The 27,277-nt window shown below is 45.2% G+C and overlaps 3 protein-coding genes across 9 annotated transcripts; 1 reads left to right on the forward strand and 2 right to left on the reverse strand.

Moving 5' to 3' along the window:
* The first annotated feature begins 499 nt into the window (after positions 1-499).
* On the forward strand, positions 500-15,145 carry Hsbp1l1 (heat shock factor binding protein 1 like 1). Of its 2 annotated transcripts, none has more exons than XM_060377000.1 (5): positions 500-1,233; positions 1,355-1,577; positions 2,753-2,819; positions 4,254-4,348; positions 13,166-15,145. In XM_060377000.1, the coding sequence occupies exons 2-5, from the start codon at positions 1,527-1,529 to the stop codon at positions 13,187-13,189; spliced, it is 237 nt and encodes a 78-aa protein (XP_060232983.1). In that variant the 5' UTR covers positions 500-1,233; positions 1,355-1,526; the 3' UTR covers positions 13,190-15,145. The 2 variants fall into 2 exon arrangements, with proteins under 2 accessions (XP_060232983.1, XP_021495737.1); XM_021640062.2 differs by lacking the exon at positions 13,166-15,145 and adding an exon at positions 6,225-6,307 and having other exon boundaries at positions 525-1,233.
* Positions 12,075-27,015, reverse strand: Txnl4a (thioredoxin like 4A). 6 transcript variants are annotated; one of them, XM_021640053.2, is made up of 4 exons: positions 26,869-27,015; positions 26,420-26,609; positions 15,455-15,558; positions 12,075-12,432 (listed from the first exon to the last, which is right to left on the reverse strand). In XM_021640053.2, exons 2-4 carry the CDS (start codon positions 26,570-26,572, stop codon positions 12,261-12,263), a joined length of 429 nt encoding a protein of 142 aa, XP_021495728.1. In that variant the 5' UTR covers positions 26,573-26,609; positions 26,869-27,015; the 3' UTR covers positions 12,075-12,260. The 6 variants fall into 6 exon arrangements, with proteins under 6 accessions (XP_021495728.1, XP_021495729.1, XP_021495730.1 ...); XM_021640054.2 differs by having other exon boundaries at positions 26,764-26,921; XM_060376999.1 differs by lacking the exon at positions 12,075-12,432 and adding an exon at positions 23,588-23,656 and having other exon boundaries at positions 26,764-26,926.
* LOC110550274 (N-alpha-acetyltransferase 11) lies at positions 20,578-21,889 on the reverse strand. The gene has a single exon (XM_021640052.2). It carries the CDS (start codon positions 21,887-21,889, stop codon positions 21,236-21,238), a length of 654 nt encoding a protein of 217 aa, XP_021495727.1. The 3' UTR covers positions 20,578-21,235.
* Positions 27,016-27,277: the final 262 nt, after the last annotated feature.

Below are 27,277 nucleotides of genomic sequence, written 5' to 3' on the forward strand. Positions count from 1 at the left end.
CAATCTGATGTCAGGGAACTTGTTCCTCAAGAAGGAACCCCTGACCTATGAAGCAACTGCACCCACGTCCCTCCTCACATTGCAGCAACCACTCAGGTGTTGTCTGGCTTCCGTCAGTTACTGGTGTTTTTACAATGGAGTCATTCCCCAGGTGTCCCGCCTCCTTGGATGTTTTGTAAGTGCCAGCACTTCGCCCCTTTCACCCCTTTCGTTGTTGAATAGTATTTATATTGCGCAGGCCTCATCTGTGTGTCCATCTTGTTTCCCCCTCCAGTGCTGCATGATCACTGCTACAAAAGGAGTGAGTGTTTCTGTGTGGCTCTGTGCCGCTGTTCCATGCATGCACCTAGCAGTGGAATGTTGCTTTGTGGTGAGCCCTGTTTACCTGTGTTTTCCAAAGGGGCTTCAGGAGTCCATGCGTGCTGATAGTTAGCAGTGCCGGGAGCCTTTGTCTGTGAGGCTTTGTTCTGTTTGAGTGTTTAAATGCATTTGTTTTTATTTTTTGCGTCGGAATGTTTTCTCTTCATGTCTGCAGGCACACTATGTGCATGCCATGCCCGTGGAGGCCAGGAAGCATCTGAAACAGGAGCTATTGAGCAGCCATGCAGGGGTTTTGGGAACCAAACCCTAGGCCTCCGCAAAAGCCAGCAAGTGCCTTTAACCTTTAACCTGTGAACCACCTATTTAGCTGCCCTGCCCCCATCAACTGAAACACACCTGTAGTATACTTGACATCCATGTGTTATCTCTGAACGAGGCTCTACAGGTGTTGCGGTGGCCTAAATAGACACAGCCTTCAGGTTTCAGCCCAGGGTGTGCAGATGTGTAAATAAAACAGGCAACTGATAGAAGCACGGTCCTGGGAAATCAGCCACAGGGTGACGCATGCGCCACGGCGCAGATCTAAAATGGAAAGGGCTTTTGAGATCTTGTTTCCCCGCAGTGAAAGCATACTTGGAGGTCTGAGCATCAGTGGAAACAGTTCTGAAACTGACATCCTTAGATCTTCAGAGATGACAGATTTGCTGTAACAAATTCAGTTGCCCAGTGTAGCGTGTCATCGGTTGTTGACCGCTGCGGGGTCCCCAGTAAGAGGAGACGCATCCCACGAAAGATTGGACCTAGTCAAAAGCGAGAAGGGTGTGGTCCCAAGAGTAAGAGGAGAGCCACTTGCTGTTTGATGGGCACTGAGGATCAAGTGTGAGACCAAAGCCCTGGAGATGGAGGGTCAGGGTGAGTGTGGTTAATGTATTTGTACTGTGCGTTCAGAAGTGGGGATGGTGCTCACTGTCCTGTTAGCGTTTGTCGTGCCACAGTAACAAGAATGAATAACTACTGGCAGGATTCCTCCCAGGTCACCTGCTCTGAAGGACGAAAACACCCAGTAAAGCCGGATTGGCCAGCTGCTGGTCTGGTCCGAACCTGCCCCCGCGCTCCCTCTCCGGGTTTCCCCGTGGCCACTTGGGAGCGCGACAGCTGCTGGGTCCACTGAAGACCCAGGGCCCCGGACTGCGAGGCTGGTGTGGATGGACGCCCGGGCGCCGGAAGTCCCCAGCGGGGACCTGCTGCAGAGCGCGGTAAGTGACGCGTGCCCTAGGGCCTACGGACCAAGGTCGCCGGCTAGTCGCCGGCTTTACGGTGCTGAAACCGATCGAGGCAGCAGCCGTGGGGATGCTAGGGAACCAAAGTAGTGAGCCAAGAGTGATGGCGGACGCTGGGCGGCTCGAGATGAAACTTGTTCCTACACAGCCTGGATCCTTGTCCCATACCCGGCTGATCTGCTTTACCCTCCTCCCCATCCTTGAGTCCGGTCCCACGTCTCTAGTCAGGTGTACTTTCGTCTAAGAGCCTCTTTCCCTTCCTCCAAGTCCCGCCCCTTGTCCCAGATCCCGCCCCACCCCTCCTTTGCCTCAGAAAGGCTCCGCCTTAGGTTCAAGCCCTGCCCCCTTCCTTCCCCGCCTTGTGCGTTGCCCGCCCCTGCTGTAGCAAGTCTGTCTCCATGGCAGGTCCTCATGCTAGTCCAGTTTAAAAGAATCTGTTAGGGTCCACGTCATTTACACTCTTCAGAAAGGCCGCCTGCCACAGGAAACCTGCACAGAGGAGCTCAGGGTCCGAGTTCGAGGACCTGCGCTTCCATGTTTATGGCCTTTGCAAGTGTTGGGACAAGGATCACACAAGGTAGACTCACACAGGGTGTGTGGACCATAAAGTATCAAACGGAAAGCTTAGCAGTCTCCGCATTGCCTTTCTGTAGGTTTTACGCTGTGTGCAATTAAATAGCCAAAGCAAAAACGAAGGCCCCAAAGGGGCCTTGGCTCACCATGGACTGTAGCAACGGGTGACTGTTCCCTGTGTTGACAGTGAGCTTTACAGGTCCACTCTCATGCTTTAGGCCATGTCCACCATAGTGTTCGTGCTGGCACAGCCCTGTAGCTCCAAAGCTGAGGGAAGCAGATCTGAGTTTCAGGTCAGCCTGCGGTACACAAGCAGACCCTGCCTCAAAACAAGTGCCCTGCCCCGTGGGGAATACCTATATTCCTGACACTGCGAAGCACAAGGAGACCACTGCAAGTTGGAGGCCAGCTGGGTCCATACAGTGAGTTCCAGCCCAGTCAAGGCTACACAGGGAGGCCCTGTCTCAATAAACAGCAGCAAAACCAATGGGCATGTATGTTTAGGTATTTCATGATACTTAGAATGCCCTACACCAAAAATAAATACCTTATTCAGTTACCCGAGCTTCATTTTTCAGGCAGAAAATCTACTTCGGGAGCTTGAAGAGCATTTCCGAGCTCTGACTGCAACACTGAACCTCAAAAATATCCTTTCCCGTTTTCACTAAACACCCTAAAGCCGCTGGATTGTCAGACTGGGAGGGGTGGCGTCTAGTTCTCTGCTTTTAAGTATCTGATTGTTTACACATGACTTCCTGGTGTTCACATCTGTGCTTCTATGGCATCTGGGTGCTCGGACTATCATTCCGGTGTGGTAGGTTCTGCTTCCTGCTTGACTGGCAGAGCAGGAACTTGAATGGCTAGTACAGAGCTCAGGGACCAGATGCCCTGCCCTGGCAGAGCAAGCCTTGCTGAACCATCAGGTTTGCAACCCAGACTCCACAGCTTGGAGAGCAGAGCTGAGGTCTCCTTTAGGAAGGAAGGTTCTCCCTCCCCAGATTGTGAACTGGAACAAGCATTTCAGTGTTTCATCGCAGAGGAATGAGATCAAACAATTAGGATGTAATGTGCAATCCCGAGCTCTACACCTCAGTGAGCCTCTAGATGTTTAGTGGCCAGTTAGGACTAAGTGTCTGACTAGTTGTGACTAGTTGTGTGATGTTTCACTTGTGAATTTATTAGGACACAGTTATTTTATAAAATTTAAAAATAAAATAGAATGTTTACAGTTTGTGAAACTCTAGGTTAACACTACCCTAACACTTGCCCATGTTAAAAAAAGTTTTATTTTGTTTTTACATGATTAAATTCACTTTTAAAAACATCAGCTGCAAGGCCTGGGAACATAGCTCAGCAGTTAAGAGCATTTGCTGCTCCTGCAGAGGGCCCAGGTTTGGTTCCCAGCACCCACACAGTGGCTCACAACCATCCGTAACTCCAGTTTCAAGGGAACCTATGCCCGCTTCTGGTCTCCTCAGGCACTAGGCATGTCTGTGGTGAACATAGATTCATCCAGGCAAGATACTTACACACAGAAATAAATAGATCTTAAATAATAAACCAAGTGAAGTGGGCTGTTGAGGTGACTCAGCCTGTAAGCGTGCTTGCTGCCAAACCTTACATCAGTCCATAGGACCCATCTTAAAGGCGAGAATTGTCTCCGAAAGTCATCCCCTGACCTTCAAACCTGTGTCATTGTATACACGCACACAAACACACACCACCAAATATCTTTTAAAAAAATATACCATAAGGAAATTAGTTTTAAAGAGAGCTAGTTTTCATCACATTTAAACTCAGGGCTCAGCTAAAACTTACTGAACTCAAGTCCTTGAGCCTATTATGTACAAGCTGGGGGAGCTGTTTTCAAAACTTGGTCCACAGCTGAGGGTTAAAGACAATGTGCTAAGAACGCTGAGGGAAGGGTGATGACACTGACTTCGAACAGCCTGACTCCCTCACGCGAACGCCGCGCTCCACATGTCCAGGGACCTGGGCAGAGCAGGCGCAGGTTGAAGCAGGCTGCGTCCATGAGGCAGGCCAACTGGACCACATGTGCCATCCTCCTTGACATTGTACTGGAAGAAATGGGAAATCGCATCGAGGACTTACAGAAAAATGTGGATGACCTAATGGTTCAAGCTGGAATTGAGAACTCTATCAAAGAACAAACGGTAAGGCCGGCATTAAGAAATTGCCTTTTGTGTATCTGCTCTCATCACTGCCCCTGGTCATTACAGGAAAAGTCTTTAGGACCGATGGGAGGTTCTTCTAAGTGCTTTTTCACAATGAAAGCATGGTCATGATTCCTTAAAAGGCACACATTGCAAATGAAAACTCTCATTTAAAAATCAGATTTTATTCACGGTATTTTTTCACCCTTACTCCTTAAGTCAGTGTTTAGTCACAATATAAATTATTATGAATGCAACACTGTAGCTAGTCAATCCTGTCTGGGATAATGTATTTGTTTGATCACTTAAAGAAGTCACACTCTACTGAGCCCTTATCATATCCATGAGCAGCCTGGAGGACAACACTGAGCCTCTGCCGTAGAAACATTTCCTTTCTAAGGAATTTCAGTCTTAAGGAGCAAATAAATGCTGTTTCAGGCGTAGACCGTACATATTATATGCCCATATGACACACATGGATATACAGTTTGTAAAATACTTTGGCTTGTTATGACATGCTGTTCTGAATATATACATGGTTTCATTGAACATACTTATATTAGCTTACAGATGAATGGAATGCATTATGGTACTTTTATTTCTTAAGTTCTAGTCTATGTGTTTATATATGTATGTGTACATGCATGTATGTGAGCATGTATGAGAACACAAGTGTGGAAATCAAGAGTACAGACAGCTTGTGCAAGCTGCTTCTTGTCCACCATGTGGCTACTAGGAATCCAACTCAGGTCATCAGGCTTGGTGGCATTTTCATCTCCTGAGCCATCTCACTGGCCCCATTATGACACTGTTATACACAAATGACATTCTGCTGTCTTCTCATTCACCCCTCCAATCCCTACCCTCAAACTTCTGCCCCTCACCATGGGCACTGAACAATTTAAATACCTTTGTTTGCTCTGCCTCACAATCAGCTTATGGCAAATTACCCCTACTTATGCATCAAAATCAGAGCTGGGTCGCCTGTCAATGCTGCACGGATATCCAAATCGGTAGCTTCACAGCCCTGGAGAAACAAGCATGGACAGCATAGGGAGATCCCACTCCTCACACTCAGAATGATGAAACAAATGTAAAATCTCTAACTGTGGGCAAAGCACGCACCTTTCCCTACAAAGGTGCTGTCAGACCCGTCCTGCTCAGCCAGGTGCCTTCAGGTACTGTGGACTGTAACCATCCCACCCCTCACCCCCACCCCTGTCAAATTCCCATCTTCTGAGGCCAGAGCAGCCGGGCGACAGCAGCAACAGGCAGGCCTGCTCCTCCTGGTACACTGGCTGGAGTGCTATGCCGGCAGTCACGCAGCAGGGTGAACTGGCTAGATTTAGACCTACATGTCAAACTGAGTGTTTGTAACTGTCACAATTTTGCTTCCTTGAAACGCACAGTCACTAAAGACAACATGGCTGAAGCCAAGTACTTAAAGATTATTTAAGCGCTGTTAAAATTGCTCAGGTTAAAGACCTAAGTGCTGAGAATGCTTTCACCAACTTGTGCTTGCTCTTGGCTGGGGGCCGTCACACAGGGATCCCACTGGGGGGACGGCCATCACCCTTACACTTGAGGGTGGTTAGGCCCAGCGTCAGACACCGACTCCACGCTGCTGCTCCGCTGGCTGCAGAGTGCATGCTGTTCACTCAGTCTGAACCCCAGATCCATGACGACTCTTATCTGAAGAAAAGGAAAATCTATCATTCAAGTGTTTCTCTATACTGCATTTTACCCATATAAGTACTTAGCAATTACTGGTAATTGTAGAATCTTATTGAAAACTACACTTGAATGTAACTGATCATTAATTCATTGGTATGTAAATCATGCAAATAAACTAATCTCTCTCAAAATTCTCTTTCAGACCTGAAGATGTTAAACAAGTCATGTGAAATTTCTAAAATGAAAACTATACTGTTTGAGTAATAATAATCTATGCAGTATGAATTTTGATGTCCAGTTTTTAATTTTAATTTGTTTTTTGAACACTTACTTTAAGTCAAACCCAGGGTCTGAAATATAGGCGAGTGGCTACCATCGAGCTATAGACTAACCCATTAAACACTGAAACTCATTTTAACAAATAAAAAATGGAAACAAAGCCAGGCAGTGGTGGCACACTTCTTTAAACCCAGCATTCAGGAGGCAGAGGCAGGAAGCGAGTTCCAGGACAGCCAAGGCTACACAGAAACCTTGTCGTCAAACAAACAAACAAACAAACAACAACTAACAGAAACAAAATGAATAAAATAATAACCCAATTGAGAAGGCAACTATTTACCAAAGATGAGACTTGTAAAAAAAGGACAGAATATTTTTCAGTGCATATTTATAAATCATGGAAGAAAAGCACACACTATATTAATTCACATATATTCCAAATTAGATGTCTGTATTGGTTTGAAAAATCATAGTCTTCTGATGTAGTTGCTTTTAGTTATTTTTATTTTTTTTAATTCTTTACTTTTCATACAATATGTTTGATTATATTTTCCCTTCCTCTAACTTCTCCCAATCCTCCCCTCCCTGCTCTCCCAATGTTATGTTCTTTCTTGTAGCTGTGGTTATTATTTTTATTTTTAATGCCTTTTTGCTTCTTGGTTTTTCAAGACATGATTTCTCTGTGTGGCCCTGGCTCTCCTGGGACTAGCTCTGTGGACCAGGCTGTCTTCAGACTGAGATCCACCTGTCTCTGCCTCCCAAGGGCTGGGATTAAAGGTGTGTGCTGCCACCACCTGGCTGTTAGGATACTCTTCTAAGCATATGAGCCTGTTAAGATTTTGTTTTTTAATTTCCTTGAGTTGTTTTTGTTTTTTTGTTTTGTTGTTGTTGTGTATGGATGCTTTGCTTGCATGTATTTCTGTGCATCACAAGAGACCAGAAGAGGGTTTTGGATCTCATGGAGCTGGAATTAAAGATGGTTGTTAGCTGCCTTGTGGGGATCTAATCCAGGCCTTCAGGAAGAGCCACCAAGGCTCTTAAGACATCATCCATCTCTATGGTCCCATTTGTATCGGCCTTTAAATAACTCTCTCCTGCTGGTCATTCGTGCCTTTGAGACTCGATTTAATATAATCAGACTCAGGGACAAACTGGAGACCTCAGAGCTCAGCTAAATCAACACATAGGAACTAGGAAAGCAAGCTGTTCCACAGCAACCAACCTGTTTCAGCTCTCATCTGAAGCAGATGCTTTTCTCCCAGAGAGCTTTCCTGTGGCATGAGGTGAATCTCATCCCACCAAGGAATCACTGAAGGATAGAATAAAGTCAAGATAATTTGATAGGCTATTCAGCCTTATGGATAGTTACTCAAACCAATGTAAAATAGCTATTTTCATCTAAGATAGCTATGGTCTCCTCTTTTTTATAAAAAGTATTCCAGTTGGGTGTGGTGGTTCATGCCTTTAATCCCAGCATTCAGGAGGCAGAGGCAGGTAGATTTCTGTAAGTTGGAGGCCAGCCTAGTCTACAAAGTGAATCTCGGATAGCCAGGACTACACTGAGAAACCCTGTCTTGAAAAACCAAAATAAAAAGTTATTCATACATAATGTAAAATTAAAATAACCCCAGTTCTACAGTTAATGGCCACTGATGACGCTTCTCTTATGGAGTTCAATATATTCAATCATGTTACCTGAATCTAATAGACTATTCTCTTTACCTATTATAACATTGTCCCATGTGAAGATTTCATCTATTTTTCCCCAAGTGGCTGCCTAATATTCCAGTATGTGGCAGTGATCATCTGGGCAGCTGAAGGTTTACTAGCTCTTGGACACTGAGATCATTAATTGATGTCATAGTATTATTAATAATGCCATTGTGAGAAATTACCCACAAACCCTCTGCACATTTCAGCAAGTCAGAAGTTTTACTAAATCCACAGCATTCGGCCAAACACACCTGAGAAACAGAGGACCATCTGATGTTCCCATGGGTAGTGGGCATCTTTTGATCTTAAAAGGTGTGCCTTAGGGCTGGAGAGATGGCTCAGAGATTAAGAGCACTGACTGCTCTTCCAGAGGTCCTGAGTACAATTCCCAGCAACCACATGGTGGCTCATATCCATCTATAACATGATCTGATGCCCTCTTCTGGCAAACAGGTGCACATACAGATAGAGCACTCACATACATAAAATAAATAAATAATTCTTAAAAAAAAAAAAAAAAAGAGGTGTGCCTTAAAATGGATCAATGGTTGGTGGTTTGAAATCAGTGCTATTCGACAATGTGCCAAATTTCAAAGCATCTTAGTCATAACTGTAATTTTAGCAGAGCCACAGTGGATATTTGAAGTAAGCCAAACAGACCTGTGACCTCACCAGAATCTTAAAAACCAGGCAGTGACACATGCCTGGATCCCTGCCACAGAGAAGCTGAGGCAGGAGGATCATGAATTTAAGGCAATATTTGGCTCTACAGTAGATACCTGTCTCAAAAGCAAACAAAAATGAAGACACAAAACCTTCACAGACTGAATTTACATGCCCAATGGCCTTCCATGAGCCTCTGCATGTTCATCCATTACTTTCTGAACCCTGCCTTTGGGTTTAGTTTAAAATTAAGGGCTTGTGGAGGTTGCCTTTAGTCCAAGCACTCAGGAAGCAGAGGCAGGCAGACCTCAGTAAATTTGGTCTACTTAGTTCTAGGCCAGCCAGGGCTACAGAGTTAGACCATCTCAAAAACAACAACAAAAAAGGACAATTTGTATGCTTTTCATCAGTTGAAATTTTAATTTAGGGATGGGACTACTCTTCCAAATGGACTCCCCCATACTTTAATCTTCGGCTGCGCTCTGTGTGCTGTGCAGTATCTGTCTTGCTGTCTCTGTGGGTCCAGAGCAGTCAGGGGCTACCTACCCTTAGTACTCCTAAAAGCACCAGTGTGAGCAGAATGTGTTCATGTGTTAGGTCTCTGTCTCGGATGCTCTAAGACTGCACAGGCAGTCTATGACCTTCTGCATCCTCTCTTTGCTGTACTGGGCTTACCAGTTGGTATTTGGGACTCTGGACCAACAACTCAGTGCTATGTGACAGTCACTGTACTGTGCATTTTCTCTGTGCCTGGTGTGGCTTCTGAATATTGCTGTGATAAGGCTGCCTCCTTGAATACACTGGGAAACTTGTATATCTGCAAATTTGATTACATCCTCCTGCTGATGCCTCTGGGTTTACTTCCAAGCTTACTCTTCTTTATCTTGAGTAATTCCTGGACATTGCCTAAAGGGCATCGTAGAAAGCTTGGAGATGAATTTTCAGATGTTGAGAGAACCAACAGTTGATTTCAGCTGGACCAAAGCTGGAATGCATGATCAAGACCTGTTCTGCGGGCCCAGAGCACAGTGAAGATGGTCGCTGAGTGAGAGCCAACTGAACAGACCCTCTGTATTCGTAGCGGTCTAAATGCTTACATACCCCCAACTGGTATGCTTATGCACTAATCCTAGTACAGCTGTGATTAGAAAGAAGGTCTCTAAGGAAGTAATTATGGGTAAATGAGGTCGCAAGGGCAGAGCTCTGATCCAGTAGGACTGGTGTCCTCACAAGAGACAGAAGTTTGACCTTTCTCTGTGTGCACAGTGAGAAGGCTGGCCTCTGCAAGCCAGGGTCCTGAAGCTGAACTGTCTTGGAACCTTGGCCTTGTACCTCTACAACTGAGAAAACATATAGCCATTGTTTACAGTCTGCTCATTCCGTTATGGCAGTCCAATAGCAAGAGGTATAAAATAACCAAGGACTGTGGAATAGAAACTGTTCACTAACCTTTTTTTTTCTCTAACACTTGAAAAGCTATTATCAATAATGTATAATTCTAACTTTATACAAATTCACTCCAAAATAGTGAACAACTATCTGACCTTATAAATGCTGTGCAAACAGCATAATTAATTTTAGAACATATTCACCATCTCAGAGAAACCCTGCAGCCATTTGCTACATAATCCACTTCTTATCTCATCCCCAAATCCTAAGCAACCACTAATCCACTTTGTCTGAATGGACCTGCCTATCTGCACATCTATGATGGACATTTAGGTTTCCGCATTCTGCCTGCTGTGAATAATGGTGTTGTGGACAAGGTTGTGTGTGGACATTTGTTCTCTTTTCTTCGACCTATGTCCAGGAGTGACATGGCTGTAAGACAGTATTATATTAAACTTTCTAAGGACGTGCCTACCTTTCTAAAGCGGCTACATCCATATTACAGCCCCACCAGCAGTTTGTGAAGACTTAAATTTCTCCCCATATTCATCAACACTTGTTATTGCCTGATCTTAGGAATCCGGCATCCCTGTGGGGGAAAAGCGGAATCACACTGTGCCTGATTCCATCTCCTTCCTGAACAATGAATGTTGAGTATTTTTATGTTTTCTGGACATTTTCCTGTCTTTGAGAACATGCCGGGTGCTCAAGGCCACTTTCTAAAAAACTAGTTCCTTATAACACTGAGATCACTGTACTTCCTCTTAGTCATTTTAAGTAATAGTTTTACTTATTTTTAGCTTTTTTGTTTTGAGCTATGGTATCATTTTAACTCAAACTAGCTTTGAACTCCAGTTCCTCCTGCCTCCATCTCGGGTGCCGCGATCGCATACATGTGCCACCGTGCTTAATTTGATAGCATGTATCACTTTACAGCATTTATTTTTAGTTACAAACTGTTTGTGCTAGGAGTTGTACATAATACCTCCATCACTGAGCTGCAATCCCAAACTCAAATTTTAAAAGTGCATTTATCTGCAAATGTAGGTAAGACATTTGCCTCACTCCTGAGTTTTACTAATAATGGATCAGCTTAGTAACAGAAGGCACTGTCCATCTACCAGGTGCCTGGACAGTGGCTATCAATACATACCATGGAAACATGAGAGAGGCACAGAGGCGTGCCTGAGTCAATGAGGAGCTGGTCCAAGGTTGGCTCCTGTATGCTGACCTTTCCCTTCTGAGTTTGTGTTCAGAGAGATGATAGGGAAGACCCAGGTCCCTCCACATTACCAGAAAGATAAGAAACAAAAGAAAACTGAAGTAGATTCGGGGACCCCACCTCCGTAGGAAGCATGATGCAGCCACAATCTGAGCAAGAGTGGAAGAATACTCACTAAAGGGAAGGCTTGACATTTAGGAGTTGTGTTTTGGGATGAGCTCAGCAGGCTGGCCTCAGACTTGCATAACACTTAGCCTGCTCTGCTATTTAACATGCTGAGTAAAATTAGGACTGGATCCTATTGTGGATGTCACCCCAGAATTCATATATGCATGTTTTAAACCCAGTATCTCACACCATGACTGTATTTAGAGTGGTTATCATATGGAATGAGTCAAGATGGGTTGTATAGAAGTGAGGTGGGCCCCTCGGGCAATGTGACTGGTGCTCCTATGACTAGGGATATTTGAGACTGACAACACATGAGGAAACAGCTTGTAAAGCATTAACGGGCCTCATTCCAAGGATGACCAAAGACTGCCAGTGACCTCTAGAGCCAAGGGTCCAGTGCAGACAGCCGACAGCTTCAGATGGGACCCCAGAACACTGTCACCTCAGGTTCACACCTTGAAAATGTGCTGCCGAAATGTCTCTGTCTGTGGTAGTTTGTTCCAACAGCTCTAGCAACCACTTGAGGTTGCAGAACTTTTCACAGCCTCATGGGACAAACACCTTGGTTTCCCTTCAAGAGTTCAGACATTTACAGTCAGTAAAGCACAAAGCAGATTTCTACTGTTCCTTCACCATGTTTATTTGCTTCAGCTAGTTAAGGCCCCAGAACTCTCAGCTCAAGGATCCTCCAGCCCTACAGCCATGTTGTGCTGCAAGCCCTTTCCAAAGGCTCTGAAGAGCTGAGTGTGTCTACACGGAAGAGGCTCCCAGTGTCCTCTGCACAGCCTGGGAAGGCAGTGCTCAGTATCTGTACTTAGTGGAGTAGTCCTTGGGAGACACCACCAGACCCCGGCCTTTGCGAGCCCCACGGTACACGGTCTCTATGATGTCAACCATCTCTTGCTTGTCTTCCATGGCCCAGTTGATCTTATTGTTGTTGCCAGTGCCCAAATCAATCATGATATGCTTGTTTCTGAAAGAGAAAAGAGCAGCAGTGCTCACAGAGAGAGTTCCACATCATGCCCCTTTTCCTGGCCGCTCTAAACACTTGTTACTTAAAGGCACAGACCATCGAAAGAGACCACTACTCAAAACAAAACGAAAACAAACACTAAATGCTATTTTCAAGGAGTGCAAGGCAGCAAATATATGTTCTTCCTGCCCTCCTCTACATTTTCTGTGCATTTGTTTTCTTTTTCTTTTTTTTTTTTTTAATTTTTGAGACAGCATTTCTCTACGTAGCTCTGCTAGTCCTGGAACTCACTATATAGACCTCAGACTCAGATCTGCCTACCTTTGCCTCCCAAGTGCTAGGCATTACTGTGCCCGACAACTGTGCATTCACATTGTGGACTGTAAAGGCCAAAGACAGTTGCATCACTTGGAAAGACAAGCAGTTTTCCAGAGAGGTGCACTAGTTTCCCTGAAAAAGTGATGTGTGACTTTGTCGTGTTTGGCTTACAGGGACTTGGAATGGCCTGACCAAAGGCTCTGTAACAGCCGAGAATGGTGACCTTGCATGGCCTTGCGTGCTTTGACTGGAAGCACACAGCCCTTTAGTCACTTGTCTTTCAGGATAGGCTTTTCCCCTTAGGGACCAGTACTTTTGCTTTTCAAATAAAGATGTCAACCATGTTACATTTGCATCTGTTTTTCCGAGTTTGCTAAAGGCCTATTTTTATTAGTTTAACTTTTCATGTTTACAGAATCACACATTTGGCTTCAACTAGAGTCCAGGACCATGATCCACTGGTTTAACAGAGTTCCTCTGCGTCAAACATTTACTCTCAGGGTAGCACTCTACATCCTCAACCCACATCTCCTCCCACCCACACCCACAGCAGCCCCGCCAGGTTCTGTGGCTTACTGTCTGTACATTTGTGCTACAAGTACACTTTACACACGCCCGTGTGGGTTAGACGGGCTTCAGTTATAGCTCTGCAAAGATTCTGTAAGTCTGTCCAGTCCTAAGAGTAACACCTGGTAGGAGTTCAGTGTGCACACTGGACATAAACTGACGACTTCTGACATTTGTTCTGGAATGTTGGGTCCCAGAAGAAAGGAAATTTGTCATCTTTTCTAAGTACACTCTGTCCTGCTGACCCCAAGTATGCCAACTACCTCCTAGCTACACACCAACGTTGTTCCCTGAAACCTTCTTCCACGCCATCACTGCATCTCTAAGATGGCCCTCCTGCCCCACCTGAAGTGAGGAAAGGGAACTTTGGTTGCACGGTGGGAACGACTGTCCCACGGCTGTGAGAAGCAGAACTTGTCAGGGATGAACTTGTATATTTAGCAGAAGAGACTTTCAAACAAGGACCTGCCGCCTGCTTTCTCACTGTCAGTAAAGGGCGCGGAGATGAACCCACTCAAGACTGTTAATGAGAAGATTAAATTCCCAGCCTCTCCAGACAATGAGATGCTGAAGGCCTGGAATGAACACAGGTTAGCATACTCAGACACAGGACTTAGCGGTAGGTATGTCTCCCAAGGGTGGGTGGCTCCCCTACCTCTAGGAGGCATCGAAAGTGGGAACATCATTTCCTCCTGCTCATCAGAAGTCACCCAGTAACTTACACCCTCAAAGTGTGAAGGACAGAGAATTGTGGATAGAAGAGAATGGCTTCATTGTGGCTCCAAGACAGGTCGACCTGTTCAAACACCAGTCATGAAGGGGACTTGGTCTGATCCTTTCTCAGAGGGAGCACACAGCTAGGAAGGTGATGCCAAGTCATACTAGCTAAACAGTTTGGCCCTACTGGGTGTGTGTTCAGGGTGTGGGTGGGGAAGAGGATCCCTGTTTCTCCCCAGTCCCTCTGATTCAGAACTGCTGGAGCTGTCACTTAAGTCTCAGCTTCAAAGGTAACAGGAGTTATGCCTGGAGCTGTGGGGGTCACTCTGCAGACCTCAGGCCATGCTGACTTGGATGATCTGTACAATGAGGACTTTGAATTGCTGATCCTTAGATACCTTGTAGAGGGTCCTGCTTTGTTTATGGGAAGGATAATCTCAAGGAGTAATAGACAAAATCCTAAAAAAAAAAATTCCTCCTGTGACCCCGTGACTGCAGCTGTGACACTGTACAGAACATTCCAGACAGGATTCAAGCTCTCAGCGGCTGGCTTTAAAAAGGAGCTTACCCTGCATTACCGAGTCCCACACAGTGAGCCTAACCTCCTCCCTCTGAGAGAACTGGGGGTCAGAGGATTGTGTAACCAGGACCCAGAGAGACAGAAAATGGATGCTGCCCTATTCAGGTAGAAGAGCCCTGAGGAGCAGAGTGGCTCCCACCAACAGCAGCAAGAAGAGAAGCCTCAGACAGCCGGAAGGAACTCCCAAAATTACACAGCCCACAGGTCACACCTGTGAGACCCTGCCAGGGAGTCAGCTGGCAGTGCTTACCGTCCCTCCAGAGCTGAGTTCATAAATGAGAGACAGTTTACATGGCTAAGTCTGTGTATAAGATGAAACACATAACCCTGCTTATCAATCTGCTTTTGAAGTTCTATGCCTATATACCAACTTCTTCAGTAATTATAGGAAAAACTTTTGATGAGCAGTGCCAGTGTCAAATAGAGGATGTCTTTCCCAATCTCTTTCTGACATAATCTTGACTTAAGTCCAGGTTTTCTTGTTGGGTTTTATCAAAGGATACCAAATAAAGTCAATGACAATATTTAACAGTGAAGTTGTATTTTAAAAGTTTTGTTTACCAGCAGATTTTATTTGAAGGCATCTTAAATGCCAGAAAGAATGTCTGTCTTCCATTTAATTATACTTCACACCTGTTTCTGAACAGTATTTCAAAAGGGTAATTTGTTACTGAGTGATGTTAAAACTGGAATTGTTACTTTGAAACCATTTAAAAGATTCACAGTGATTGTCTTGTGGTAAAACTGCACAACTGACTTCCTTCTAAACAAAAGAATCTATCCCATCAAACTTCCAAAGCAACAGTGTTCCACTTAGGTAACAACTTTAAGGTAACATACCTGAAGAAAAACATGACAGTGCATGGGTCATACAATTCATACATCTTGTTGAAGTCCGGCACTTCTGTAATATCCACAAGATAAATAACTGCAAAATTTTTAACCTAGAAAGAGATTTTAAAAACCAAAATAAAAAATCATATTGGCTTTCATTTTATAAAAATAAATTAAAGCAAAACAAGACTGTGAAGCTGGGCATTTTTCAACCAGCTATTAAATATTTGTCCCACAGAGCTGACAGGAAAACCACACCATGCTGCCTCAGTTCTGACCAGTGCTACTTACACACTTCCAAGTCACTTAAAAACTAAACTTGTCTCACAGATGTCAAGTTAATAAAGTTCTGCAGAAAATGTCCACAGCCCTCACCCACCTACCAATGAGCCACATACATTTTATAAGTTTGTACTTTGACAAATACTCATTACATGCATTAAATATGCTTGTCCAATTCAACCATTCATTCACATCCATTGCTTTTGCTTTAATGCTTGCAAACACTGTTACTATCCCACATGATAAATTTTCTATAATTCTCAAGTCCAAATTTACTAGTGCAATGTTTTTAAAAAAGGAGACCAAGTCACCTTACATCCCACGCAGTAGCAACTGCAGCTAATATTTTTGCTAAATTCTGCCCCACCTTTTCTTAGTTATATTCTAAAGCTATACCATTTTAACAAAATGTGATCATACTGTGCACGTGTTCAACTACAGGCAGTCTCATATAAATTTCCAAAGACATTTTTGTTTTGTTTTTAAGACAGGCTGGCCTCAACTTGCTATGTAGCCAAGTATGACCTTCTACTTCTGTTCCTCCTGAGTGCTGAGACTACAACATGACATCACTCTTGATTTTCAGTAGCACTGGAGTTGGAACCTGGGGCATTGTGCATGCTAGGTGAGCATTCTAACAGGTTCCACCAAAGACCACTTTTTAGCTGCCTATTATTCCATCAAATGGCTACACCATGTTTTAGCACTCTTTGGCTATTTTCTTCCTGAATTTCTGAGAGTATCAATAATTCCACTACGCACATTGCCTTAAATTTGTGTGCCTATTTCCTAAGGATAAATCTTAAAACAGCCTCAGACACAGAGTGTGATGCGTTCCTTAAAAAATGCTCTGCGTACTATATAACGGTTGAACTTAGACACGCCATAGTTGAACTGTGCCAAGAGTCATTCCTAACCCTAAAACTAAGAAGTGACTCTAGAAAGAGGGTCATTGCAGATGAAGTCAGTCAGGATCAAATGAGGTTAAGGCTAAGAAATGGGCCCCAAGTCCACAGACTGCTCTCTATTTATAGGGACAATGCTGCCTGACAGTGATTGGGAGACATGGGGACTAAAGATGTGCATTCAAACCGAAGACAGCAGTGATAGCTCACTAGTACCAGGAGTGGTACCAACCAACAAAGCAACTGATCTACTTTCCCAATTTCCATTTTAAAAGGATTAAACTGATTGCCCTGGATATGTGCACAGCTGCGGGGTTTGCTCAGCATGCATGAGGAGGTCTGAGAACAACTTCAGGAGTCAGTTTTCTCCTTTCACCCACAGAGATGTTCTAAGCACTGAACTCAGCTCATCTGAGCCATCGTGCTGCACACCCCACCCACCCACTCTTTGACACATTATTTTATTTTATGATCGAAAGAACCAAGCAAGTTGCCCTCAGAGAAAGTAACTCATTAGTGGCACAAGGTCATAGAAGAATGTTATCTCCTAGCCCGACTCCACTTTCTTTCCTAAATTGCTTTAACATCCCTGAGGTGTCAATAACTGTTGACTTGTTATTGCTTTCCTTAGCTGAAGACTAGAGCTTGCTCGACAGGTAAGGGCTTGCCATCAAGCCTGACCACCTCAGGACAAGGCTACATGACAAAGGGAATGCAAATACACATACAGAACCTGTTCATTTTGGTTTGTCTGAGATACGAGCTTAGATAGGATGACCTCACATTTTCTGTTGCCCCAGGGAACCTTGAGGTTGTGATCCTTCTGCTTCAGCCTCTTGAATACTGGGATTACAGGTGTGTACCAACCTCACCTAGCTATGAATAGCTTGGAGCTTTTTTTTCATTTTGTGGCACTGGATTGAACCTAGGGCCTCATGTCTACCAAGCAAGCATATTACCACTGACCTTTAGAATTTTGAAATAGGGATTCACCATTATGCCCATATCCCTTATTTCTTAATGATAAAACTGACCAGTTGGTCCGGGCATAATCTAGTGACAGTTTGCTGCATGTGCAAGGTCCTAGGTTCAATCCCCAGTATTTTCCCCCATCAAGCCACCTGCAAAAAAACCAAAAAGAACAAACTCTCACCTTACCAGCTGGGGAATGTAGGCGAGTGGCACACTTGCACAGCAGATGCAATGCCCTGGAGTGGATTCCCACAACACAAAAACAAAGCCCACCCAGAAGTCCAGTTATGGTGAATAGCATGGCACCTGAGATCTGCTTCCGATGGAAGGGCTAGAGGCAAACGAGAGCGCCACGCTGACAGTGTGACAGGCATTAGCTGCACTCTAGTTATTTCGAAGATTAGCAAGGAAATTAAACCTAGCCCACGAAGTGGCAGAGCTACGCCTGACAAGGACTCCACTCGTCTCCAGCTTTCGTGGAGATCTTAAACGTGGCACACGGTGCACTATGTATGTGTGTGCTCCACTGTCCACACGCCTTGGCACATAAGGAGTAGGTGGTGTGCACATGAGGGATGTGTGTACATCACCATCTGCACATTATGGCGCACAAGGGATACTTTCATATTAATCAGGAGTAACACTGCACCCTCACATATCACGCACACCTTAGCTGGAGCTCACTCTCACATCTCACTCCCATCATATCCACAGTGAAACTATTAGCTAGGTTGCCAGGACGTAGCTTTCATAGTAAACACATTCTATTACAGTTTTATTTAAAAATAAAATGGCCACTACAGAAGCAGGTGGAGGCCATGGAATCATCAGGTTAGGAATGGAGGCTGTGTTCTGTTTTCTAACTGACTCCATGTCAAACATATACAGTTAAGTAACAACCAAACAACCATTTAAACATGGGGGCATTTAGTGGATAAACATCAACCTGTTTGAAGACACAAATGTTTTCCTTTCTTCAAGCTTACTCTGGCCCATCATTAAACGAAGACTATGTCAAACAGAGTGTAAGGACTTTCGTAACATTTCAGGGCAGACTGGCTCAAAGTGTCTAAGAACCTACCACATACAAGGAACTCCCCCCTCATGAATTCTAATTCTTTCAATAATCCTGAGGACCTTGTTAGTGCTTCACATACAGAGAAGTTAAGCCTCAAAAAGATTCCGTGGCACCAAACCCCATGGAAAAGAGCAGAACTGAAAGTGGACCCAGGTCTGTCACAAATGCCTCTAGATGAGATTTCCTGAGCGGAGTCATGAGGAAACTGTTCTGCTTGAAAAGGCAGACACAGAACTTTGGAGTGTGGAAGTCACCCAGGCAACGAGAACTCCACCTATAGACAAAGACACAGCTGGCTGGTGGCGGTGGCTTTTTGAGCCTGTAATCTCAAAATATAGGAGGCAGAGGCAGGCAGATCTTTGTGAGCTCAAGGCCAGTCTAGCCTACAGAGTTCCAGGACAGCAATGTTACATACAGAATGTATGTAACAGAATGTTACATACAGAAACCCTGTCTCAAAAAACAAAAACCAAAGAAAACAAAATAGAAAAGCAATAAAAAGGCTAAGACACAAGAGAGCAGCTATAAATTAGGGCTCTCTCCTTGCAGGGCCAATCTAGTAGTTAGTACAAAATGAGCAAACTCAGCATGTGGACACTGGCTCTAAGGTAGTGCTTGGCATGGACCTGAGGCTGGGCTGGAGATGAGCACCTCGCCGCCACCATTTGCTTCCAGCTGGTGTTGATGCTGGGACTTCAGTATTAGTGTAGAAGCCCTCTACAGTGGGCAGCATGAAAGGGCTGGTCACAGCGTAACAGTGTATGCAGGATCAGAAATCTACCATGGTGACAGACTCAATGCTTAGCGTGTGTCAGGCTGCCACTGGAATCTCTGGACATCAAAACCCAACCAATAAAAAGGCACCTGTGTTGAGGTCACCCTCAAGTCAGACAAGCCTAAAAAGCTCTGTGGTTGACTCTGGACAGTCACAGACAACAGGGCAAAAACAGGGGAAAGCTGCATTCAAAACTCTAAGGAAGAGTATCAATCATGGACAACTCTGAGATGAGGAAGTCCGTGGGAGACGAGAGGAAGGGATGGATAGGTGGGTAGGGTAGGGAGTATCTCTGTTCTATGGGATGGAAAGATGTGTGCTTAACAGTGAACATGTTTTCTCATGGTCCTAGAGGACACTGAGATGAGGGACTAAGGTAAAAACATTTACAAATAAAAGCTCAATTTCCTGGCAAGAATTTTTTCTTTTTTAAGACAAGGTCTTACTATGTAGTCCCAGCAGACCCAGAACTCACTCCGTAGCTCAGACTGGCTTGGAACTCAACATTTGCCTACCTCTAGCTCCAGAGCTGGGATCAAAGGGGTATGTTACCACACTGGCTTACTCTGCCCAATTTTAATGGCCTGTCAACATATTAAGTGTCATAAAGCAGAAATACTCTAACACTTCATATGCATTACAACAAAGTTAAAATTAAATTATCAGTAATGGAAAGACTAACTTGCCTTCTCCAATCCAATGAACAGTCACAGCAGTTTTCAGAGTGGGGATTTATTTAGAGCCTATACTCTCCAGTCCCCCCAATACAGAAACTGATAAAGAGGAACCATGTTCTCTCAAAAATGAAAACCTCACCTGTTTTATAAATACTCTATTTCAATAATTTAACATATTTTCCACACTACATGCTGGTCTATAGTTAAACTTTTTAAAGGGCCTCTTCCCTGTTCTCCACTGAATCAGGAAATGGCAGGTCATCCAGAAGTAGCCAGACATATATACTAAGTGACATCACAGTTCCTTTTATCTCCCTTTGCATCACAAGTCTTCAACCTAGAGCCCCATAAGGGCGGAATTCGTTACCTCCACTGAGGTGGCCTTGAGACCAAGTAAAGCACTAGGTAAGAACCAATGAATTCTCACAACAAAAGTATACTCCTTTTTTAATATTTTTATTTTTTCAGGTTAGATTGCAATTTAATTTCTGCTTGTCCTTTCCTTAAGATCTCCAAATTATGCTTTCGTGGAAGTCCAATACCTACCACCTTCTCCCACTGGGAAAGGGAACATTCTTCTTCAAAAAGAGGGAAGGCAGGGCAGGGCAAAGGCAGTTTCCAGAGAAAGCAAGGGTAAGCAATTTCCACCAGATAGGGGCTAAGGGCATAAGAACTAACTTGATTGTCCTGCCTATTCCAAGAAATAAAACCCAGAAAATAATGGCAAATGCTGAAAGCTGGGGATCTTCTTGAATTGTCCCCACTTCCTGCTTGGCATTCAAGGAGGAAACCTGCAAGATACACACAATCAGTGCAGTAGTAAACAGGGTACGAGGGCAGCATAGAAGCCAAGAAAGGTGCTGCCGTGGCAGTCCTCAAGCTTCCCCGGCTCCTGCACAGCAGGTCCTGTGTGCAGATGTCCCGTCATGATCACATAGGTTAGTTTTATGTGGAAGGCTGCTGCTAAGCACGAAAATGAGAAGGCACTGGGGTCACTGTGAGATGACCCTAGAGCACGTAGTGCAGATCACAGCAAGCACAGGGTTCCCACGAAAAAATGTGGCTAAAATACGAGGACCTGTAATGCTCAAGCAGGGCCTAGGCAGTAGGGTCCAAGCCCTGCAAGCTGTCCTTGCTGTCACTGCCGCTGTCATCTCCACCCAGGTTCTCCTGCTGACAAGCTCCTTCAGAACCAGGGAGTGTGCTGCCCTGGTTCTCCTGGTTCTCTCTGGAACCCAGCAACACGTATTTGCTCTTCTTCAGCACCATCTGGCGTCTCAGCTCATCTGCCATCTGTGAGAGGTCTCTCTTCATAGCGTACGCATCTTCTCCATCTGCATAGTACTTGGGCTCCACCTCACTAACCTGGAAGTTCAGGGTGTTGGAATACAGGTGCAGGGCTGCTCGGTTGCTCTTCCTGACATGCAGGGACACATACTTGGCACTGAAGTTCTCAATCATAGCCCGTGAGGCCTGATCCATCAGCTTCTGGGCCAGGCCAAGGCGCCGGTGGGAGCGTTTCACAGCCAGTGAAGTGATGTGTCCATGAGGGACATCATCAGGATCCTCTTCCATTTTGGCAAGGACATAACCCACAATCTTCCCATCTTCATCCTCAGCAATGTAGGAGAGTTGGGGCCAAGAGAGGCCATGATAGAAATAGTACTTCATCTGGTAGTTCTCAGGAAGGCAAAGGAGGTTGCAGTGTTGCATGTTCATCAGGTCATCTGGCCGAGCACGGCGGATGTTCATATTGGCGGCAGATAGGCCTGTCAGACTCGGGAGAACCAGAGAGGATGCCACGGAGCACAAGCGACACCAACACCGTTTGCCTCGAGGAATTGACACAAAGGTGTATTTCAAAACTCAAGAAACACAGCACTGTCATTACAAATGTATCTTTGAAGAATATGGATTTAACAGATAGTCCTGGCTATGCAGCCTTAACGTAACTACACAATCTTAATTTTGTACTCAAGCGTTGAGAGGCTCTCATCCAACAAGACCTTGGGAGCAGGGCCTTGACCAAGACTGAAATCCTTTTTGTGAGGATGGGGCCTCTGCTTATTTGTATGGCAGGTAGGTAAGAAAGTACCAGCACAGCATCAGACGTCCTGGGCCTGTGCTAACTCCCGAGCCTTCCTGGATTCTATCTGCAACAGCTGTGTGTGCCATTTCAAAGCAGTGGCTGCTTGGACTCTGGCTCATGCTTGCATGTGGGCTAAAATATAAATCAGCAGCACGGTTTCTCCTCTCACTGTCCATCCATTTGCCAATTTGTAGTTCACTAAAATTTTCACCTGTTTTACATACTGAAATTAAAGTAGATGTCCACTATTTTTCCTCCAATAACCATTTTGAAAATCTAAAGCTAAACGGGAAAACATTGCTTTGTATATGCCCCGTATGTTTATTTCCCACAAGCTGGAATTCAGAAAGCATGGGTACATCTCTATGTGCTTCCCAGCAAGCACGTACCTGAGTCAGGGAACTCTTCCACATCACAACACTTGCCTATCATACTTTCACCACTCGTAGAAACCTTTACATTCGCCTGCCTAGACCCACAACAGCTTCATTAGCACTCTCACCACAAGGTAGCAGAGGCTGTCCAACCAGCTCATGAAGTGCCTGGCTGAAGCCTACATGTTCTGTCAGTGCCAGCCCCAAACCACTGTCAGCTACTGGGCCATTCAAAACCCACAGCTTGTGTCTGAGACTCATCCAGCTGAGCGCTGACTTCTAAAAACCAAACTCAATCCCTACTGTCACGCCTGAAACAGGCTCCCTAATACCCCTTAAGCATTGTCATGTTTGCATCTGTATGCATAATATGTATACATACAGTACATATATTCTGTGGCACACGTGTGGAGGTCAGGGAACTTGTGGACTTGGCTCTTTCCTTGACCTTGATGTGGGTTCCTGTGTGGCCCCACTCCCAGCCACGCTGACAGGAAACTGCATGTGAAGCTCATGCCTCCATTTGCTGAGCCATCTCACCAGCCACAATATATGTGTTCGTTACTTTGAGAACACACTTTCACATGTCAATATATCCCTCAGAGATTTTAAATGCCACCTGCATGGGCTTTTTAACACACAAAAATTGTGCCACTATTTTTGCATGTCACAGTATTAAGAATACTGATCCCTAAAGCACTTTTGTTACAAAGTAGATTCCTACCTGATAGGAAGAAATCACAGGTATATGAAAGTCTCTCTGTAAAACTGCACGAAATCATTTTACAGAGAATATACTCAGTAATCTCTAGATCTTTAAGTGTATCTGCTCCCTACCACTTTCTTCCTTATAATATTTACCTCAAAACTAGCCCAGCCTCAGGCAGAGGTGGCGCTGTGAGAGGAAGAAGCACACTGGCTAATGCAACACATTACAGGAGAAACGGGACACTCAAGTCCGGCCTGAACACACAAACTTTTACTCACTTTAAAACAGCTGGGATATCCAAACAGGACTCAAACAAGATGAGGAAGATCTCCCACTATCTTCCATTTCTGCGGAGGGAGATTTTTAAATAGTTATACTGTTCTTTATACTAAAATCTTAAATTTCAAAAATTTCTGTTCCCCCAGAGTTTCCAGAATTATGAATACTTTGCCATTATACTTAGAAAGCAAAACTTTAATAGTTGTTTTATTTTATTACATTTTTAATTACTATGCTAAAACATAGTATTAAAGTTTATTAAGGGCATGGAAGAGACTGCTCAGTGGTTAAAGAGCTTGCAGGGGCCAAGTTCAAATCCTCAGAAACCCAAGAAGGCATGGTGGCCTATCTGTAATTCTAGTCTTGGGAGATGAAAGACTCCAGTTCCCTAGAGCAAGCTGCCTAGCAAGACTAGCCTTACTGGCAAGCTCTAGTTTTAAGGAAAGACCCTGCCTCAATGAATAACGAGGCAGAAGAGGAACTGAGGATGACTTCTGGAGGGCACTTGTCTAGCATGCCAGCAGCACAAAGTTTTAAAAAGTGAGGGCATTATTAAGAAGGCAATCAAACTTTTAGAGGAAGGGGGGGGAAGCAATTTGCCAGGTATAGTAGCACACATCTTTAATACTAGCACTCAGAAAGGCAGAGGTAGGAGGCTCGATGTGAGTCTGAGGTCGGCCTGGTCTAAAATGTGATTCCAGGACAGTGCAAGCTACATAGAGAAACCCTGTCTCAGGAAAAAAACAAAACAAAAGAAAAAAAAGAAAAGCAATTTTAAAGCCTTAAGAAAATATTTTTAAAGGAGACTAATTAATGAGCCCAATAGTAAATACAATGCATGTCTAGAACTGACAGGCACCAACTGCAGCTGACAGTACAATGAAAAGAGAACACGTGTGGCAAATCCTAAGCTCTGTTTAGCTGGGAAAAGCCAAGGGCCTCGCTCCCAGCCATCTGGACAGGTGAAGCCCGTGAGGCTCATGCCACCTTCAGGTTAGGACTATTTAGAACAGGTGTCCCCATCCGCTGCAGACTCAACAGAACGAACTTGCTTTTAGTGATGCTTCGGTGAGGTTCAGCATTTGCCTTTGTCTAAGGGACCCAACCACCTTACCCTTACCTCTTGCCCCTGACTGGTAGGACAGCCAGCATGGAAGAGAAACGCTGCCTGCCCTATCCTTAGCCACACCCTCAAGGCTTCACAGTCCTGGAGTGCAAGAGGAACAGGCCAGGGATGGCTGAGCAGCCCGATCCCCACTGAGGGGTTCCTCAACTCCCTGGGCCTCAGCCTAGAACAACAGGGTATATAGAAGCACTACCAAACACACCTGTGATATAACTGGGTGTTGGAACTGTCCTCCCTTGTTCTCTCCTAAATATGAAAGCAGAAAGCAACCAACCCATGGAACACCATCAGTGTTGCCTCTGCTGCATATGACGTTCCTAGGTCTTACTCCATGGAATTTCTTTGGTATGGTGATTGTGGCTCAGGGGTATGACACCTGCCTGGTGCCCAAGGCCTGGCTTCAATTACAGCACAAGTAAATGAAGTGATAATCCTATAGGAGTCATTTGAAAGGTAAGAATTACTTTAAACCAGCTTCCATTAGTATTTGTGAGAGGAAAAACACTTTCAGCATTTCTTTAAAACAAATTTTCAAGCTAGGAAAGGTGGCAAACGCCTTTAATCCTATCACTGGGAGGTGGAGGCCAAGGCAGGTATTTGACTCTGAGGTCAACAGACTTCTAGGCCTGGTCTATACGGGTTCCAAGGCTACTTTAGGGAGGCCCTGTCTCAAAACAAAACAAAAACAAACAAAAAACACAAACAAACATACCAGCAAAAACCCAACCAAACAAAAAACACAACAAAAGAATATTTAAATTACTTATGGAATAATATCATGAAATATTTTATTACTTTACTGTTTTTTCCATTTGCCTTATTGCTACAATTACAGAAACCTAAGTCATTCCAAAACTGGTCAAAAGGAATTCACAGAAAGAGTGTAGGTACTGCCACCCAGCTTATAAATGGGAAAATTAATAACACCAATTCTACCCAAACACAACTCTAACTTTCTCCTAACACTTTTTGTATTTGAATACCTGCAAGCTACAAATTAGACAACTTACAAAGTACTTGGAGGTTGCCTATCATCCCAGGACTTGTGTTGAGGCAGGGAGAAAGTCAGTCCAAAGTCACCCTGGGCTACCTAATAAATCTGTTTTCCCTTTCTCCCCAAAAGGATTAAAAAAAAAAAAAGGCTAAAAAAGTCACAACCTAGAAGTTGTTTGACAAATACAGTAAATAATGTACCACGAAAAGGCCAATCCTGTTAAATTAAGCTTTTTAAGTAAGCTCCAGAACCCCAACAAAGCCTGCAAATTCATTCTGTTCACTATGCACACTTGATACGCTAACTTCCTTTTTGAGACTGGGTCTTATACAGTCCTGACTGGCCTGGAGCTCAGAAAGGTAAGTCTGCCTCAGCTTCCAGAGTGCTGGGACCAAATTCTCATTCCATCGCACATGGCCCCGGTAAATTCTTTTAAAATCGATTACATACAAAAGCGATCCCAGTGCAATCCCCCTCCCCAATCATCAGAGCAACAGAATTCATCATCCCAATAAGTCCCTTACTTTAGGAGGCAAATCATAAATCCCTTCCAATTTTGGGAAACCCTGACCACTTCCGGCACAAACCTTCCCCGTACACGAACCCCAGGTTCTCTCTCTGTGGGTCTACGCGTCGGCATGGCACCCGGGACTCGGGTGCGTCCAAACCGCGTTGCCGGGCCCAGCAGAGCGAACACTGCACGCGTTTTACCTTCTCGGCGATGCTGTACAGAACCTCGTCCATCTTCATGCAAGTGGGGTCCCAGTCGTGTCCGAAACGAATGACGACCACGCGGTCCTCCTCCGAAAGAATGGCCTGGTCTACCTGCCAGCCATTGTGCAGATGCGGAAGCATGTACGACATCTTGAGCAGTCCCGCGCGGCCGGACGCCGCGAGCTGCCTGTGGGTGCAGAGAACTGTGAGCTGCGACCCCACCCGCATCCCGGGACCCCATCGCGCACCCCAGAACCTCTCTCCGCCTAAGGCCCCGCTGCAGACCGCGCGGGCCGCCGCCACCCGCAAGCCACCACGCCGGCTCCGGGCCCCAAGTCCACCTAGAGCCTCGGCTCGCTCCGGGACCACACCCCGAGTCTCCATGTCCACAGGAGCCGTCTCCCGGCGGCCCCAGCCCCACGGGGCCACGCCGGGCGACCTCTAACCTCGTGTGAGCCCACGCGGCCGGACCACCGAGTCCTCCTCGCAGTCCTGGCGCCTCCCGCGCCGGTACGTGCTGACGTTTTCTCTTCAGCGCTGCTGCGCAGGCGCACGCCTGCCCTGCGCGCGTGCGCGGTGGGGACGCGGTCCCGGTCGCCCCCGCGCGGGCGGCAGGGTACGCTGGTTTAAGTTGTCCAGAGTGCATCAGATAATACCGGTGCACATAAAAAAAAAAAAAAATACAAACAAACCAAGAAATTATTAACAGAAAACCGAACAGGTCCAGTTTCCAGCACCCATGTGTCAGCTAACAAAGGTCCCTAACTCCAGTTCCGGGGGTCCAACATTCTTGGTCTTCAGGCACCAGGCATAAACACTGCACTTAACACAAGCACAGGCAAAAACATTCATACC

Source organism: Meriones unguiculatus, chromosome 2 (genome assembly GCF_030254825.1).
Source record: "Meriones unguiculatus strain TT.TT164.6M chromosome 2, Bangor_MerUng_6.1, whole genome shotgun sequence".
NCBI classification, from domain to species: domain Eukaryota; kingdom Metazoa; phylum Chordata; class Mammalia; order Rodentia; family Muridae; genus Meriones; species Meriones unguiculatus.